At 26.4% G+C, this 12,135-nt stretch overlaps 3 protein-coding genes across 4 annotated transcripts; 1 reads left to right on the top strand and 2 right to left on the bottom strand.

Moving 5' to 3' along the window:
• Nucleotides 1-1,539: 1,539 nt before the first annotated feature.
• LOC129611134 (zinc finger protein 569-like) lies at nucleotides 1,540-4,138 on the bottom strand. The gene is made up of 4 exons (XM_055524100.1): nucleotides 4,100-4,138; nucleotides 3,138-3,469; nucleotides 2,399-3,066; nucleotides 1,540-2,335 (listed from the first exon to the last, which is right to left on the bottom strand). Exons 2-4 carry the CDS (start codon nucleotides 3,311-3,313, stop codon nucleotides 1,776-1,778), a joined length of 1,404 nt encoding a protein of 467 aa, XP_055380075.1. The 5' UTR covers nucleotides 3,314-3,469; nucleotides 4,100-4,138; the 3' UTR covers nucleotides 1,540-1,775.
• A 246-nt stretch (nucleotides 4,139-4,384) lies between these two features.
• On the top strand, nucleotides 4,385-7,101 carry LOC129608010 (COMM domain-containing protein 5). Its single transcript, XM_055519310.1, has 5 exons — nucleotides 4,385-4,706; nucleotides 4,777-4,957; nucleotides 5,014-5,047; nucleotides 5,108-5,217; nucleotides 6,360-7,101. The coding sequence occupies exons 1-5, from the start codon at nucleotides 4,583-4,585 to the stop codon at nucleotides 6,541-6,543; spliced, it is 633 nt and encodes a 210-aa protein (XP_055375285.1). The 5' UTR covers nucleotides 4,385-4,582; the 3' UTR covers nucleotides 6,544-7,101.
• A 149-nt stretch (nucleotides 7,102-7,250) lies between these two features.
• On the bottom strand, nucleotides 7,251-9,293 carry LOC129607994 (probable galactose-1-phosphate uridylyltransferase). 2 transcript variants are annotated; one of them, XM_055519293.1, is made up of 6 exons: nucleotides 9,167-9,293; nucleotides 9,065-9,087; nucleotides 8,699-8,868; nucleotides 8,322-8,391; nucleotides 8,130-8,265; nucleotides 7,251-8,068 (listed from the first exon to the last, which is right to left on the bottom strand). In XM_055519293.1, exons 1-6 carry the CDS (start codon nucleotides 9,220-9,222, stop codon nucleotides 7,399-7,401), a joined length of 1,125 nt encoding a protein of 374 aa, XP_055375268.1. In that variant the 5' UTR covers nucleotides 9,223-9,293; the 3' UTR covers nucleotides 7,251-7,398. The 2 variants fall into 2 exon arrangements, with proteins under 2 accessions (XP_055375268.1, XP_055375276.1); XM_055519301.1 differs by having other exon boundaries at nucleotides 9,065-9,283.
• Nucleotides 9,294-12,135: the final 2,842 nt, after the last annotated feature.

The raw sequence follows: 12,135 nt of genomic DNA, 5'->3' as shown, positions 1-12,135 counted from the left end.
AAATCATATTACTCAGTTCATATGATTTAATTTTCAAATTTTTTTTTTCAAAACGACACCAATCTTTATTATTAAAAGTACTGACTGTGTTAAAATGTGCATATTTTGTCATAGTAGACCCTCACACATAGATATTTGTTTTTTTTTTTATAAACAAAATAAATTATTTACAAATCGAAAAGATTTTTTAGTTAAAGTAACTGCTGCTTTAAAAAAATATAGAGGCGTTAACGTAATGTTCGAATTCAAGGGTTGATTGCGCCATTTATTGTTAGCTTTTACTCAAAGAAATTTGAAAAAAAACTTGCAGATACGGAAATATGTATATGCTGCCAAAAATTGGACTTTTACAAATTTGGAGAGGACAAAACTTGCGAATTGGATTTGGAAAAAAATTTTGTTAATACCTAAAAGCTAGAAATTTAACCTATTTTATAGAAGAAAACTGATATCAAAAACCTGAAAAGGAAGGGGTTCAGGTAAAGGTTAATTCTAGCAGACTTTTTTTTAGATATTCAGTTATGCTGTGCCGCTGCAAAAAATGCAAGTCGTAACTCTTGTATGTTTATATTTTCTTTAAAATGGCTCTTTGAGGAGAAATAGGAAAAGATAGCTTTTCTTTTTCTTAAATTTCAGCCTTCTTCCTCTAAAAAGTTTTACAAACGGGTACACGGACAGAGGGAAACTATAAGCACTTATTTTCAAAATTTTTGAATAGTCCTAAAAAAATAGAAGACAAAACGATCAACTTCATCAGCATCATTTCTAAAATTATTTAAATATTTTTTTTTAAAATATTAAAATTTTAATTTTTTTTGTGTTTGTTGTTTTTATGTTTATTTTGTGCTTAAAAAAAATTCTGTTAATTCAGTTTTTGAAAAATTTGATTTCGGTAAACGTTAAAAAAATGTTTCAGTTCAGTATCTCTTACTTATTTCTAGTTGTACATAATTTTCTAAATAAAATACATACGTACATACATACATAGCTAATTTTTGACATAGTTTTTAAAACACTAGTAGTTCTACTAATATCCCGTACCTTTAAAATAATTGTAATTAAGATGTAAAATAAACAAATCAGAATAAATACTTTACTTTTAATACTGCCTATTTAAAATTATTTAACAAAAGAAAACTTAAAAAAAAATTAAAATTACCGTTCTCTTTGAATTGCTTGCGACGAGTAATTATTAAAATTTTGCCAGTTATTTTTACTATGAACATAATTTATGATTGCTCTATCACAAATATTCGTAGTAGAATTTTACTAATTCAGAATTGAAAATATGAAATTCGAAATTTTCCGAATTTCGGAGCTACGTACATAATTCATGATAGCGCTGTAAATTTTACTTTACAAAACTTAAAAAAGCTTTGAACATTGAGAAAATAAAAACGACATAATTTTCATTAATTTTTGATCCAAACGTATTGCCCCAGACCTTTTGCATGCAAAAACTTTATAAAGTTTTTAATTTTCCGGACAGACCTTAATTTTTCTAAGTTTTTAATTATACCGGACAGACCTTAATTTTTTTAAGTTTTTAATTATACCGGACAGACCTTATATACGTACATATCTAACTCACAGCTTTACACCATCTAAAGATAATTCATTTCTAAGTTATATAAAATTTTTTTTTTGTATTTAGGTAGGTAAGTATTTATTTATATAATTTTCTCAAACTAAATAATATTGTTTAATTTATATAATTTGAAAGGCTTTCCAGTCAGAAATGTAATTTATTAAGTCTAACATTTTTCGTATAACTGCTACCTGTCAAAATCAACATTTAGAAACTTTAAGAAATCCATTTCGTCATCCGGAATTTCACCTATTTCATCAGTTTCCGGTTTCAATGATGGTTCATGACTGACACTAAATATTATTGGAGACATTTTTTCGTCAGTACATCCTTCCGAAATAATTTTAGTCCCACTAAGACAATTGTTTTCATGTAGAACGGAATTTATGTCACATCCGCAAACGCGACACAAGGAGATCTCTTTAATATTATGTAATTTTTCCATATGGGCTAATAAATTCTCGTTTGAACTCAAATGTGTATTACAAAATTTGCATAAATATTTATCATTCTTAATTGGTTCTTCAATGTCAGAATAGAAATCTTCTGATGGAAAATTATCTTGTTCAATCAGCGCACTATCGCCTTGTACAGACGTAATTTCTTTATCTGTTGAAAAATTTTGTTGATGTTTTTTATACACGTGCTGTTGTAAATACGATTTTGAATAAAAATAATAATGACAGTATGGGCATGTATGATGTCGAGGATCACTTAAGTGAATTCTTTTTACGTGTGTTGTATAATCTAAAAAATATGGAAATTATATACCGAAAACTAATTTGAAAACAAAAAAAAATTTAACTTCACTTTTTTTGTTTGAAAAATGTCTTTGACAAAATTGGCAACTAAAAGGCTTTTTGGGATCTTTCGAATTATGAATTAGTTCATAATGCTCATTAAGTTCACTTTGTCGAAAAAAAATGTCAAAACACCCAGATATTTCACATTCATAAATAGGAACATCATTGTGACTTTTCATATGCTGATATTTGTGTGTTATCGGTACAACTCTTCCACATTCGCAATGCCAAGGATTGCTGATAAAATCAATCGGTCGTGAATCTTTATTGATCTTCCTCATAATAGATGGACTTCTTGCACGCTTATTATTCAACTCTTCGCTTTCTTTAAGTTGCATATTTAGACTTGATGAATCATCTTCAAATTTAATAGCAGATACCGGAATGACAAAGTAATTTTCTTCGTTGTTTAAATTCTCATTTGGGATTTCATTCTTTGCATGTACTTCCGTATCTGGTATTTTAGAATCGGTAGAAAGTTTTCTGATTTTATCATTTATAGATGATAAATTTATAGTTTCTTTGTCACACACTTCAACTAGATTATTTGTTTGAAAATCATGCACATCCTTAATATGATCACAAAAATTTGATATTGTTTGCAAGCTCTTATGACAAAGTTCACAAATATACACCAATGAAGTTGAACTTTCGTTATAGAGTATTTCTCCGAATCTAGAAAAAGTTAGGTACATAAACGTATTATGAAAATTTTAATTACATAAAATAATTATTAAAATATGAACTTTATGAGTCCGGAACTGCTTTTTATTCCTTTTTCATCGTATTTATTCCCGAATTGACCCCATTCCTCTAAGGAATCAAATAAATTGTAATAATCAGAACACAAAAGATCCATATCCATGTTTTTCAAATATTTAAGAATTGTAGCACCGTGGACTTCAATTGAAATTCTGGACATTTAAGAACTCTTCCTCACTTTGATAATGTAAATATGTCAAATCATATTTCTCATCTGCTAACCAGGGTTACCACTGTCAAGAATTGTTTGAGCCGTTGTATATCAACGTTACCATATTGACTTCACAGAAAATCTGACAAAATTTTGCCACAAAGTCTGAAAAATTTAATAAAAATAACCAACTGTTAAATTTAATTTAAACAGATTTTTATTGTTTGTAACTTGTATTTATCAAAAACTATTTTTATTATAGTTTATTCAAGTTATTTTTAAAAATATAATTTTTGTGCAAAATTTTCCAGATAACTTCTTTTTGTAGATTTTTGAATTGAATTTATAGCAAATACGGGAATATATACTCTTTCTGATGATATTGGCACAAGATTGCTTTTAAAATGGATCGTCACTTGTATGTATATGTATATTATAAAATCAACCTTACTTTACAAACAATGTCAACATGTAAAAATTAGTATTCTGTTAATTAAGAAGATAGTTGCTGTATATTTTATTTCACAATAATACACCAGCTTCACCTGGTTGTTAGTATCAACATAGACAGCGGCTGCCTTTCTGACTAATTGGATACAGTTAGGTAAAATTATCAAATATATCCATAGGTAAAGGTCAAATTATCTTCATTTATCATCACACAATATTTCAAAATATTTTAACAAGAAATAAATTTCCTAGATTTAAATAACAAGCAAGGAAATTAACCTTGCACATTCCATAATATTTAACGAATGAATTACTTTTTATATTCTAAATAAATACTTATTTTACTTTTCTAAGCATCCAGCGTTATATCCAGCGCTACCAAAAGTGTTTATCTTCAATATTTTTTGGTCATATATTTTGTGCTAAATTTTAAAATAAAATTTTCACAATTTTTAAATTTTACATACAAAAATATCTTCAAAAATAAGGTTTTTTAATGCTACTGAAGTTTTTCAGAATTAGAAATTTTTACACTATTTTCCATATTTTCCATGAAAAAACATTTTGACAAAAAAGTCAAATTTAATAGACAACACTTGGTGACATTACTTCCATGACAGAAATTTTTTTAAGATACTTTAAATAATAGAAAATTTTAAGATTTGAAGGATTAGTAATTTTTAATTTTTGTTAAAATTGGCAGTACTGAGTTTTAAATAAGTTAAAATGTCAACAGAAAAGTAATTGTGCAGCTGATTGGATTGTTTTTTGCTCTTAACAAAAAAATTTCATGAAAGCGGGCAAATAAATAAGGAATAGTTTATAAGCATGTCTTCAAATTTTAAATATACGTTGTTTAAAAGTGTAAAACCATATGTAAGATTTGTTCCTCAATTGAGTAAACCCGTGTTAAGAGTTTTAATTCAAGTTTGCGTACATTATATAGAATCAAGTAGGTATTACAAACAATGGAGTCAAGTTTTTTAATGAAATCAAGATACAATATTTACTGTGTTTTGAAGGAAAATGCTCTCCAGAAATTTTAGATTTAGCTTTAACTAAATTAACCCATAATGGTAACGAAATTCCCGAAAATTTTTGCGAGCTATTTGCTGCCATATTGCAAATAATGCAAATATTCTTAAGAACACCGAAAGGAAGTGTGAAAGATGAGGAATTACGTGAAGGTTTGCGAGAACTCAAGTAAGAACTTTCATAATCAAATTAAAAAAAATAATGTAAAAATATTTCGATAAAAGGTTTACTGAAGAATGTATTGATGATATCAGCAAGGTAATCCCAATATCATCAATATTAGTTGAGATCTTGTTTTTTTATCACCTGTATTTGTAGGTTTTACATAATCATAGGGAATCACTGACCAAAAATTTTGTTGAAGTAAAATGTCTAAGATCTTCACCTAAGAGATTCCAATGGAAAATTAATATATCCTTGATAGACAGGTAAAAGTATAAATTTTATTTTTGTACAAGGGTGCACGTATTATGTATGTAAGCATCTTACATATGTACATACATATCAAATCACAAACTTTAAACCAAAGTTTTAAAAATTCAGCTTGATTTTTCACAAATGAAAGAAAACGAATAATTAATTGGAGATTAAAACTTTTGTAGTTAAAATAGATTTTTAATCTAGATTCCAATTCATTAGCGTTAATTTTAAAAATTATCATAATATAGAGTATAACTTCTTTATTAAATAAGTAAATTTTGAATTTGGAAATGTTTAATTTAGTTGCGGCGGCTAAAGGTAAAGCTATAGTTTTTGTTTGAAATACTGAACAAAAGTTGTGGAACTATTCAACAGATTCTTCTATAAACAAATCTTTGGGGAGATGGAAAACCATGGTATAATAAATAACCATATTTAAATTTTCGTAAGATCTTTAACAGAACCTAATTTGAGAGATGAAAAACCCAACTGGTCGATATAATTCATTTCCAATAACGATCTGATGAAATAAATTAAGTCATGTTCTGAAACTACTGCTCTCAATTAAAATAAATACTTACATGTGTAACTACATATACAGTTTAGAAGAAAAATTAACTAGCTATTAACATTTTTGTTACTCTTATAACCTTCAAAACATCAAAGGGTTTTGTTTTATATTTTAAGTGAAACTAATTTAAAATTAAAGCCTAGTAAAAGTACATAAAAGAAAAATTGAAAAACTAAATTTATTCGATTAAGCGATAAATGTTATACTTATGTATATAATGCTATTACGAGTATCCTAGATTGCAATAAAAAAAGCACTGAAAGTTAAAGAGAACAAAAAAATATTTCCAATTGACTGATTTAGTTTCTTTGCAAAATTGTTACCGCGAATAATAAACACTTATTAATTATCTTTGAATAAATTAAAAATTTTTTCAAACTAGTAATATTTTGCTATAAAAATTGTAATGCGCTATGAAATATTTTCCATTTTTGTCCTTATTGTGTTTCCATCAAAATGTACGTAATGTATTTTATCATCATGAACGATTTTCATATATGCAATATATAATTTAAAAATTTAGATTATTTTAATTGTAAAACATCTTGTATGTATGATACAGTATTTTTTTTATTTTAGTGGAATATCTCACCTAAATCAACCAACTGTAATTATACATTTTCAAACGGTTAATGATGAAATCAAAACATTTGAGTTGCCTCTTTCAATGTTTCATCGTTTAAGATATAATGTAGCACTCTTGTTGAAAGAACTTCAGTCTTGGGAATCGATCAATAACAAATCTTTAACTAGAAAAAATTAAAGTTGGTTTTTTCAAGAATAACATGCCAAACATGAGGATAGATGTGCTAAAATAGATATTATAAATTGTTGTTTCCAAAGTTTTCATAGTCTAGATTTTTAGTGTTGATTATTCCAATATTGACAAACAAGTTGTAAAAATCCAATAGAATAATTTACGCGCTTATATGGACAAAAAGTGTTGTCGAATCCCTGCAACGTATTAAAAGAAGACATTAATTTTAAATTTTCGTTTTTATTATAGATTATTTTTATTTATCTTTAATATTATTCTCTTGTAGAAATAAAAAATACTTGTTCAAAAATACTATAAGAGCAATAAGTGCTTTGAAAGTTCAAACGAAAGAGTGACAGGAACAAAACAAAATTTCGAAAAATAGTTTCTTTTAAATTGATTAGTAAAGCAATATTTTATATATATATCTAGTTTTATGCAGATTTTTTTGAAAATTTAACTATTTTACTAAACAAGCTTGTTGCAAATAAACAAGAACAATGGTTGCAGCTTGTATTTTTTACTTAAATATTTTGTATTACTTACGTATATAAATACATATTTATTTTAAAAATTTCCTATGTTTACTTTTTAAAGGTGTTTAAAATCTTTACTATATATCTTACATAGCATGTACATAAGTAAGAAACTATTTTATTAGATAAAAAAAGTAATTAAATTATTATTTGTAAATATTAAATAAACAAAAATGATTATGTATACATATATAATATGTTATATTCAAATTAAAAATGTGCCAGAATAAAATTTTTAACTGTATGGTATTTATACAAAATACATTATATAAATAAAATTTCTAATAAATAAAATCGCATGTGGTTTTTTTTTCCCCTTAACTTGCTAAATTTTACTTCCAATTTCATCATAGTGATAAGTTCCGTCCATTTCTCTTAATCGTTGTGCTGCCTGTTCCGCAGTTAAATCTCTTTGACCTTGGCAAAGTAATTCAAAACCCACCATAAATTTCCGTACAGTGGCTGATCTAAGTAATGGTGGGTAATATATTGCGTGCAAAGTCCAGTGTTTCGTGTTTTCTTCGGTATATTTATCAAAAGTTGGTGCTCCATGCCACCCCATTGAGTATGGAAATGAACATTGAAACAAATTATCATACTTTGTGGTTAATTCTTTAATCGTTAACGCTAAGTTCTCAATTTGTGTCTTAGTAAGATCATCTATACGTTTATTTTTGTTACGTGAAATCAACATAGTTTCAAAAGGCCAAGTAGCCCAGTATGGTACTACCACAAGCCAGTCTGGGTTTAAAACAACAATTCTTTCTTTTTTCTGCAATTCTTTTTCAACATAATCATCTAACATAGGTCTTCCATGAACTTCATAATATTGCCTTAAATTGGAGTCCTTAATTTGCGGGTTTCTAGGAAAAAAAGAACTGGACCAAATTTGACAATGCGGATGCGGATTTGAACATCCCATTGATGCTCCTTTATTTTCAAATATTTGCACCCAAACATATTTCGTTTTCAATTCATTAAATTGATTAATCCACCTGTGGCAAAAATTAACTAAATTTTTATATATATATTTTAACGGAAACTTTTAAAATTTACTCTGTAATAACATTCTGTATTTCTTTTGGAGTCATAATAGGTAATGTTTTATTTGATTTCGGATGAAAACACATTACGCGGCATTGACCACGAGCTGGTGCAATTTTAAATAGGGGATCATCGCTTTCGGGTGGCTCTAGAAAAGTTCAAAATTAGATTACATTAAGGAGGTAATTAAAAAAAAGTAAAAACCTGGAACTTCTTCCAACAGTGCAGGAAAATCATTTGGAAACACAAAAGTAGAAGTATAGACCGGATTTTTCTGTAAAAAATAATGTTCAATATATATATATTATGTAAGTATACGTATCTATTTATATACATATACATATGTTTATCTACATAATATATATATTTTTGTCATAGCAAGGTATACATTATAATGATAAAATAGGCTTATTTAAATATTATTACAACATGGTACATATTAAATACATTACAATGATAGACTTCCCTGATAAAATTTTATATAATAATTATAGAATACTTAATAGATAAAACGTAATATACATATTGTAAGAACTACATAAATACATATAAGCTAAACGCAAAAAAATTATGTTCTTTACTTCACCATTGCCTCTGGTAACTCCTGGGCATAATGGGTTTGTTGGGTCAAATTCTGGCAGGTTGTTTTTCTGGGGAAGCTCTTGTTGACCTGACCATGGTCTCTTCATTCGATGTGGACAAACCAGAACCCATTCCCCAGTCAACGGATTATACCTTTGATGTTGATGTTCTTAAAGAAAATGAATATTACAAATTACATATTATTTACATACATATATGCACATAGTTAATAATCAAATACGTATATTTATGTACATGTACAGGTATATAACTTGAATTTAATACTAAAAATTTTATAACAGACAAAATTACTGCGAAATAAGACACGAAATTCAAAAGAAGTGACTATAACATGTTGCGCTTACCAGTTGGTATGAATGCAGTCATTCTAAAAGCACCCAAAATAAAAATCAATCACTTTAAAATTTTTTTTCAGAACTTAAAACTACGACTTCCTAGTATATCACCTCTTTCCAAATGTTATCACTATACACAATGATTTCTTGTAAGGGAATAATTGCATAAAATATCTAATGTTGCTACTTAAATACAGTTTCAACCATCAAAGGTCGCATTAATCGATCGTGAACGTCAAATGCAATCTAAAATATAAAAGGCTTTTAAGTTTGTATATTATCACAAAAGCTTTACTCTAGATGAGCAGTTTTTAGGTTGTGTGCTATGTACATAGTTACATAACATGAAATAATATATACATGTATGTTTATGTATACATTAATATATTTTTACGTACATATGTGTTCTGAATCATATGTATATTATGATAATGTATGTATGTATATTAACATACCAATATCTATACTAATGTTTGAAAACATATTCATAATAAAAAATATTATTATAATATTGGCATAAGTATGTTCATATGTAAATGCAATTGTAGTAAATTAGATAACGAAGTGGTAAAAAGCTATGATTTTTTGTTATATGTAGGTTTTTGCAAATTTTGAGTTCGTTTAGCGCTTTTACATTCAGTTTCCATATTTTTTACATAATACTTTACATCAATAAATTTGAAACGAACGTTGTGAAAATATATGTACGTAAGTATGTATATTAATATTATATAACGTGTATTAATATGTACTTGCATATATGGAAATATAAGGTGCCCACAATTCACGTTAAACGTCCATATTTCATAATTCACGCAATTGTCATAACTCTAAATAAAGTATAATGTATGCACATACTTACATATTTTAGGCGTTTTTAATAATTGAACGTTTAAATGAAAATTCATTATAATTGACCTACACGTTACAATAGATCTGTTTGGTATAAGACAGTTTTCAAAAACTTTTTAAAATTTGAAAAAATTTCTGGTATAATACTTGTACTAAAATTATGACGTTTTCTCAATGCTAAATTTTTTTTTAAGTTTTATACCAGACCTAGGCATGCAGTTTGTAACGAAAAACAATTGAACAAAACAAAACAAACTATAATAATTGTCAGCAGTTTTTTTATTGTCGAAGCGATCGTGTAACATTTTTTTACGTTGCTCTTTCAACAATAAATGTATAAGAAACGGATTGCGTACATATTTAAAAATATGATACATATGGATTGAAGCTCAATTTTTATATACATATATAGACCTAAAAAATTGTAAAAATACATCTTTACATAATAAATACCCTCCAAAACTGGATTAGAACTTTCGTTCCCTGAATTATGAATCCAATACACAATAGAAATTTTCAATAAACAGTAACAACCAAGAAGTAAAAAACAAATTATTAGTAAAGTCTACTTGAACATCGACATAATTTTTACAGCTTTATAATTGTCTATTTTTCAATCGGTTAGTTAACGCATCTCAACTTACAGTAAACTTTACAAAATCGAATGCGTGAGACATTGTTGTTTAGCATAAAATTCTGCCTTGAATTAACCATGTCCACCTGTCTGTCCAAAATTTTTTAGTGAAATGGCTATTCTGATCCAGATATCTACATATATATATGTATATATATATATATATATATATATATATATATATATATATATATATATGTATATATATATTATATTTATTTATTACCATGTTTGGTGTCTTTATACATGTAAGAAATTTCAATACAGCTTCACAATAAGAAAAAACTACGTAATTCGAAATTTTTAACATTTTTAGCTTATTGGGTAATATACTTACCAACAAGTGAAGAATATTATTATCAAAGAAAATAGACAAAACGTATAAATAAATATGATATTGGTGTATGTTTGTATTTAGTATTTACAATAAAAATTTACTTATAGATTTCTGAATGTACCTGTATCTACATATAAGTGTTCATGTGTTTTGAAACTGGTGTAATTATTTTAATTGTGTTATGTGTAACATGCATTTACTATGTGCTCATTGCAATATTATACGTAGTACTTGATGTATGTAAATAATTATGTTACCGTATGATACTAATACTCTACATTAAAAAAATTTTTCAAAAAATTTGTTCATTGAAAATGTCGATAATCTTTCCGAAATATAAAATTTTTCTTACGTACATACATATATGAAAAGAAAACTCCCTCTTATTCGGAATAAATTACTTTTATTTTTGCTAATAATAAAACTACGCTACATACGCACTTTATCAAAATCAGTTTTGATGAAATTGCAGTTTAAGAAAAATAAGCTTTCAAAGATTTTAAAAATTTCATCTTTGAAGATTCTCATCGTCCTTGGAATATACATGTATTGGCTAAAATTACTACACCAAAAATTTATTGTCTCATAATATGTTATGACATCATACTGTTACGGAGACTGTTATCTGGAACCAGCTCTTTATTATAGTCCTCATTGTCCTCATATTCTGCATTGCTTGTAAAAGTAAATTGTAATTTTTAAAAACCGCAACCCAGAAAACAAAATATATAACTTTAAAATTTAACTAAAAATATAAAAAAAAATAAAAAATTAATTTATTTATAACGGTTAATATACTTTATATGCTATTGAAATTTGTAACTTGAAAAAATTGGAAAAATTAAATTTTTTTAATATATAAGTCTTATTCAGAATAAGAATAAGTAATTCAAATTTATATTATTTTAAACATTTCAATATTAATAAAAATTAATTGATCGTGGTTTATGAAAGGAACAGTTTTAATAAAATACCATTTTCTTAAAATGGAGAAAAAACATTAGAGCTTGAAATTGGACTGACATAAGCTTCAATAATTAAATCTGTAATTCCAGTCGTCAAATACAAGTACATAATCAAATACAAACAGTTATCAGACTTTGAAAATCTTCCAAAACTTTTTAAAACTACGTAAAAATATTTTATCAGTTTTCTCCTTTCATTAATAATCGGGAGCAACTTTCAGAATTTTAAAATTGCTTTCCAGAAAATTTCAGCTCTTTTTGAAGCTAATTCAATAAGTTCCGTCTGACAACA

This window comes from Condylostylus longicornis, unplaced genomic scaffold (assembly GCF_029603195.1).
Source record: "Condylostylus longicornis isolate FDR11 unplaced genomic scaffold, ASM2960319v2 ptg000004l, whole genome shotgun sequence".
Classification (NCBI taxonomy): Eukaryota; Metazoa; Arthropoda; class Insecta; order Diptera; family Dolichopodidae; genus Condylostylus; species Condylostylus longicornis.
This window is presented reverse-complemented; position numbering and strand designations above follow the sequence as displayed.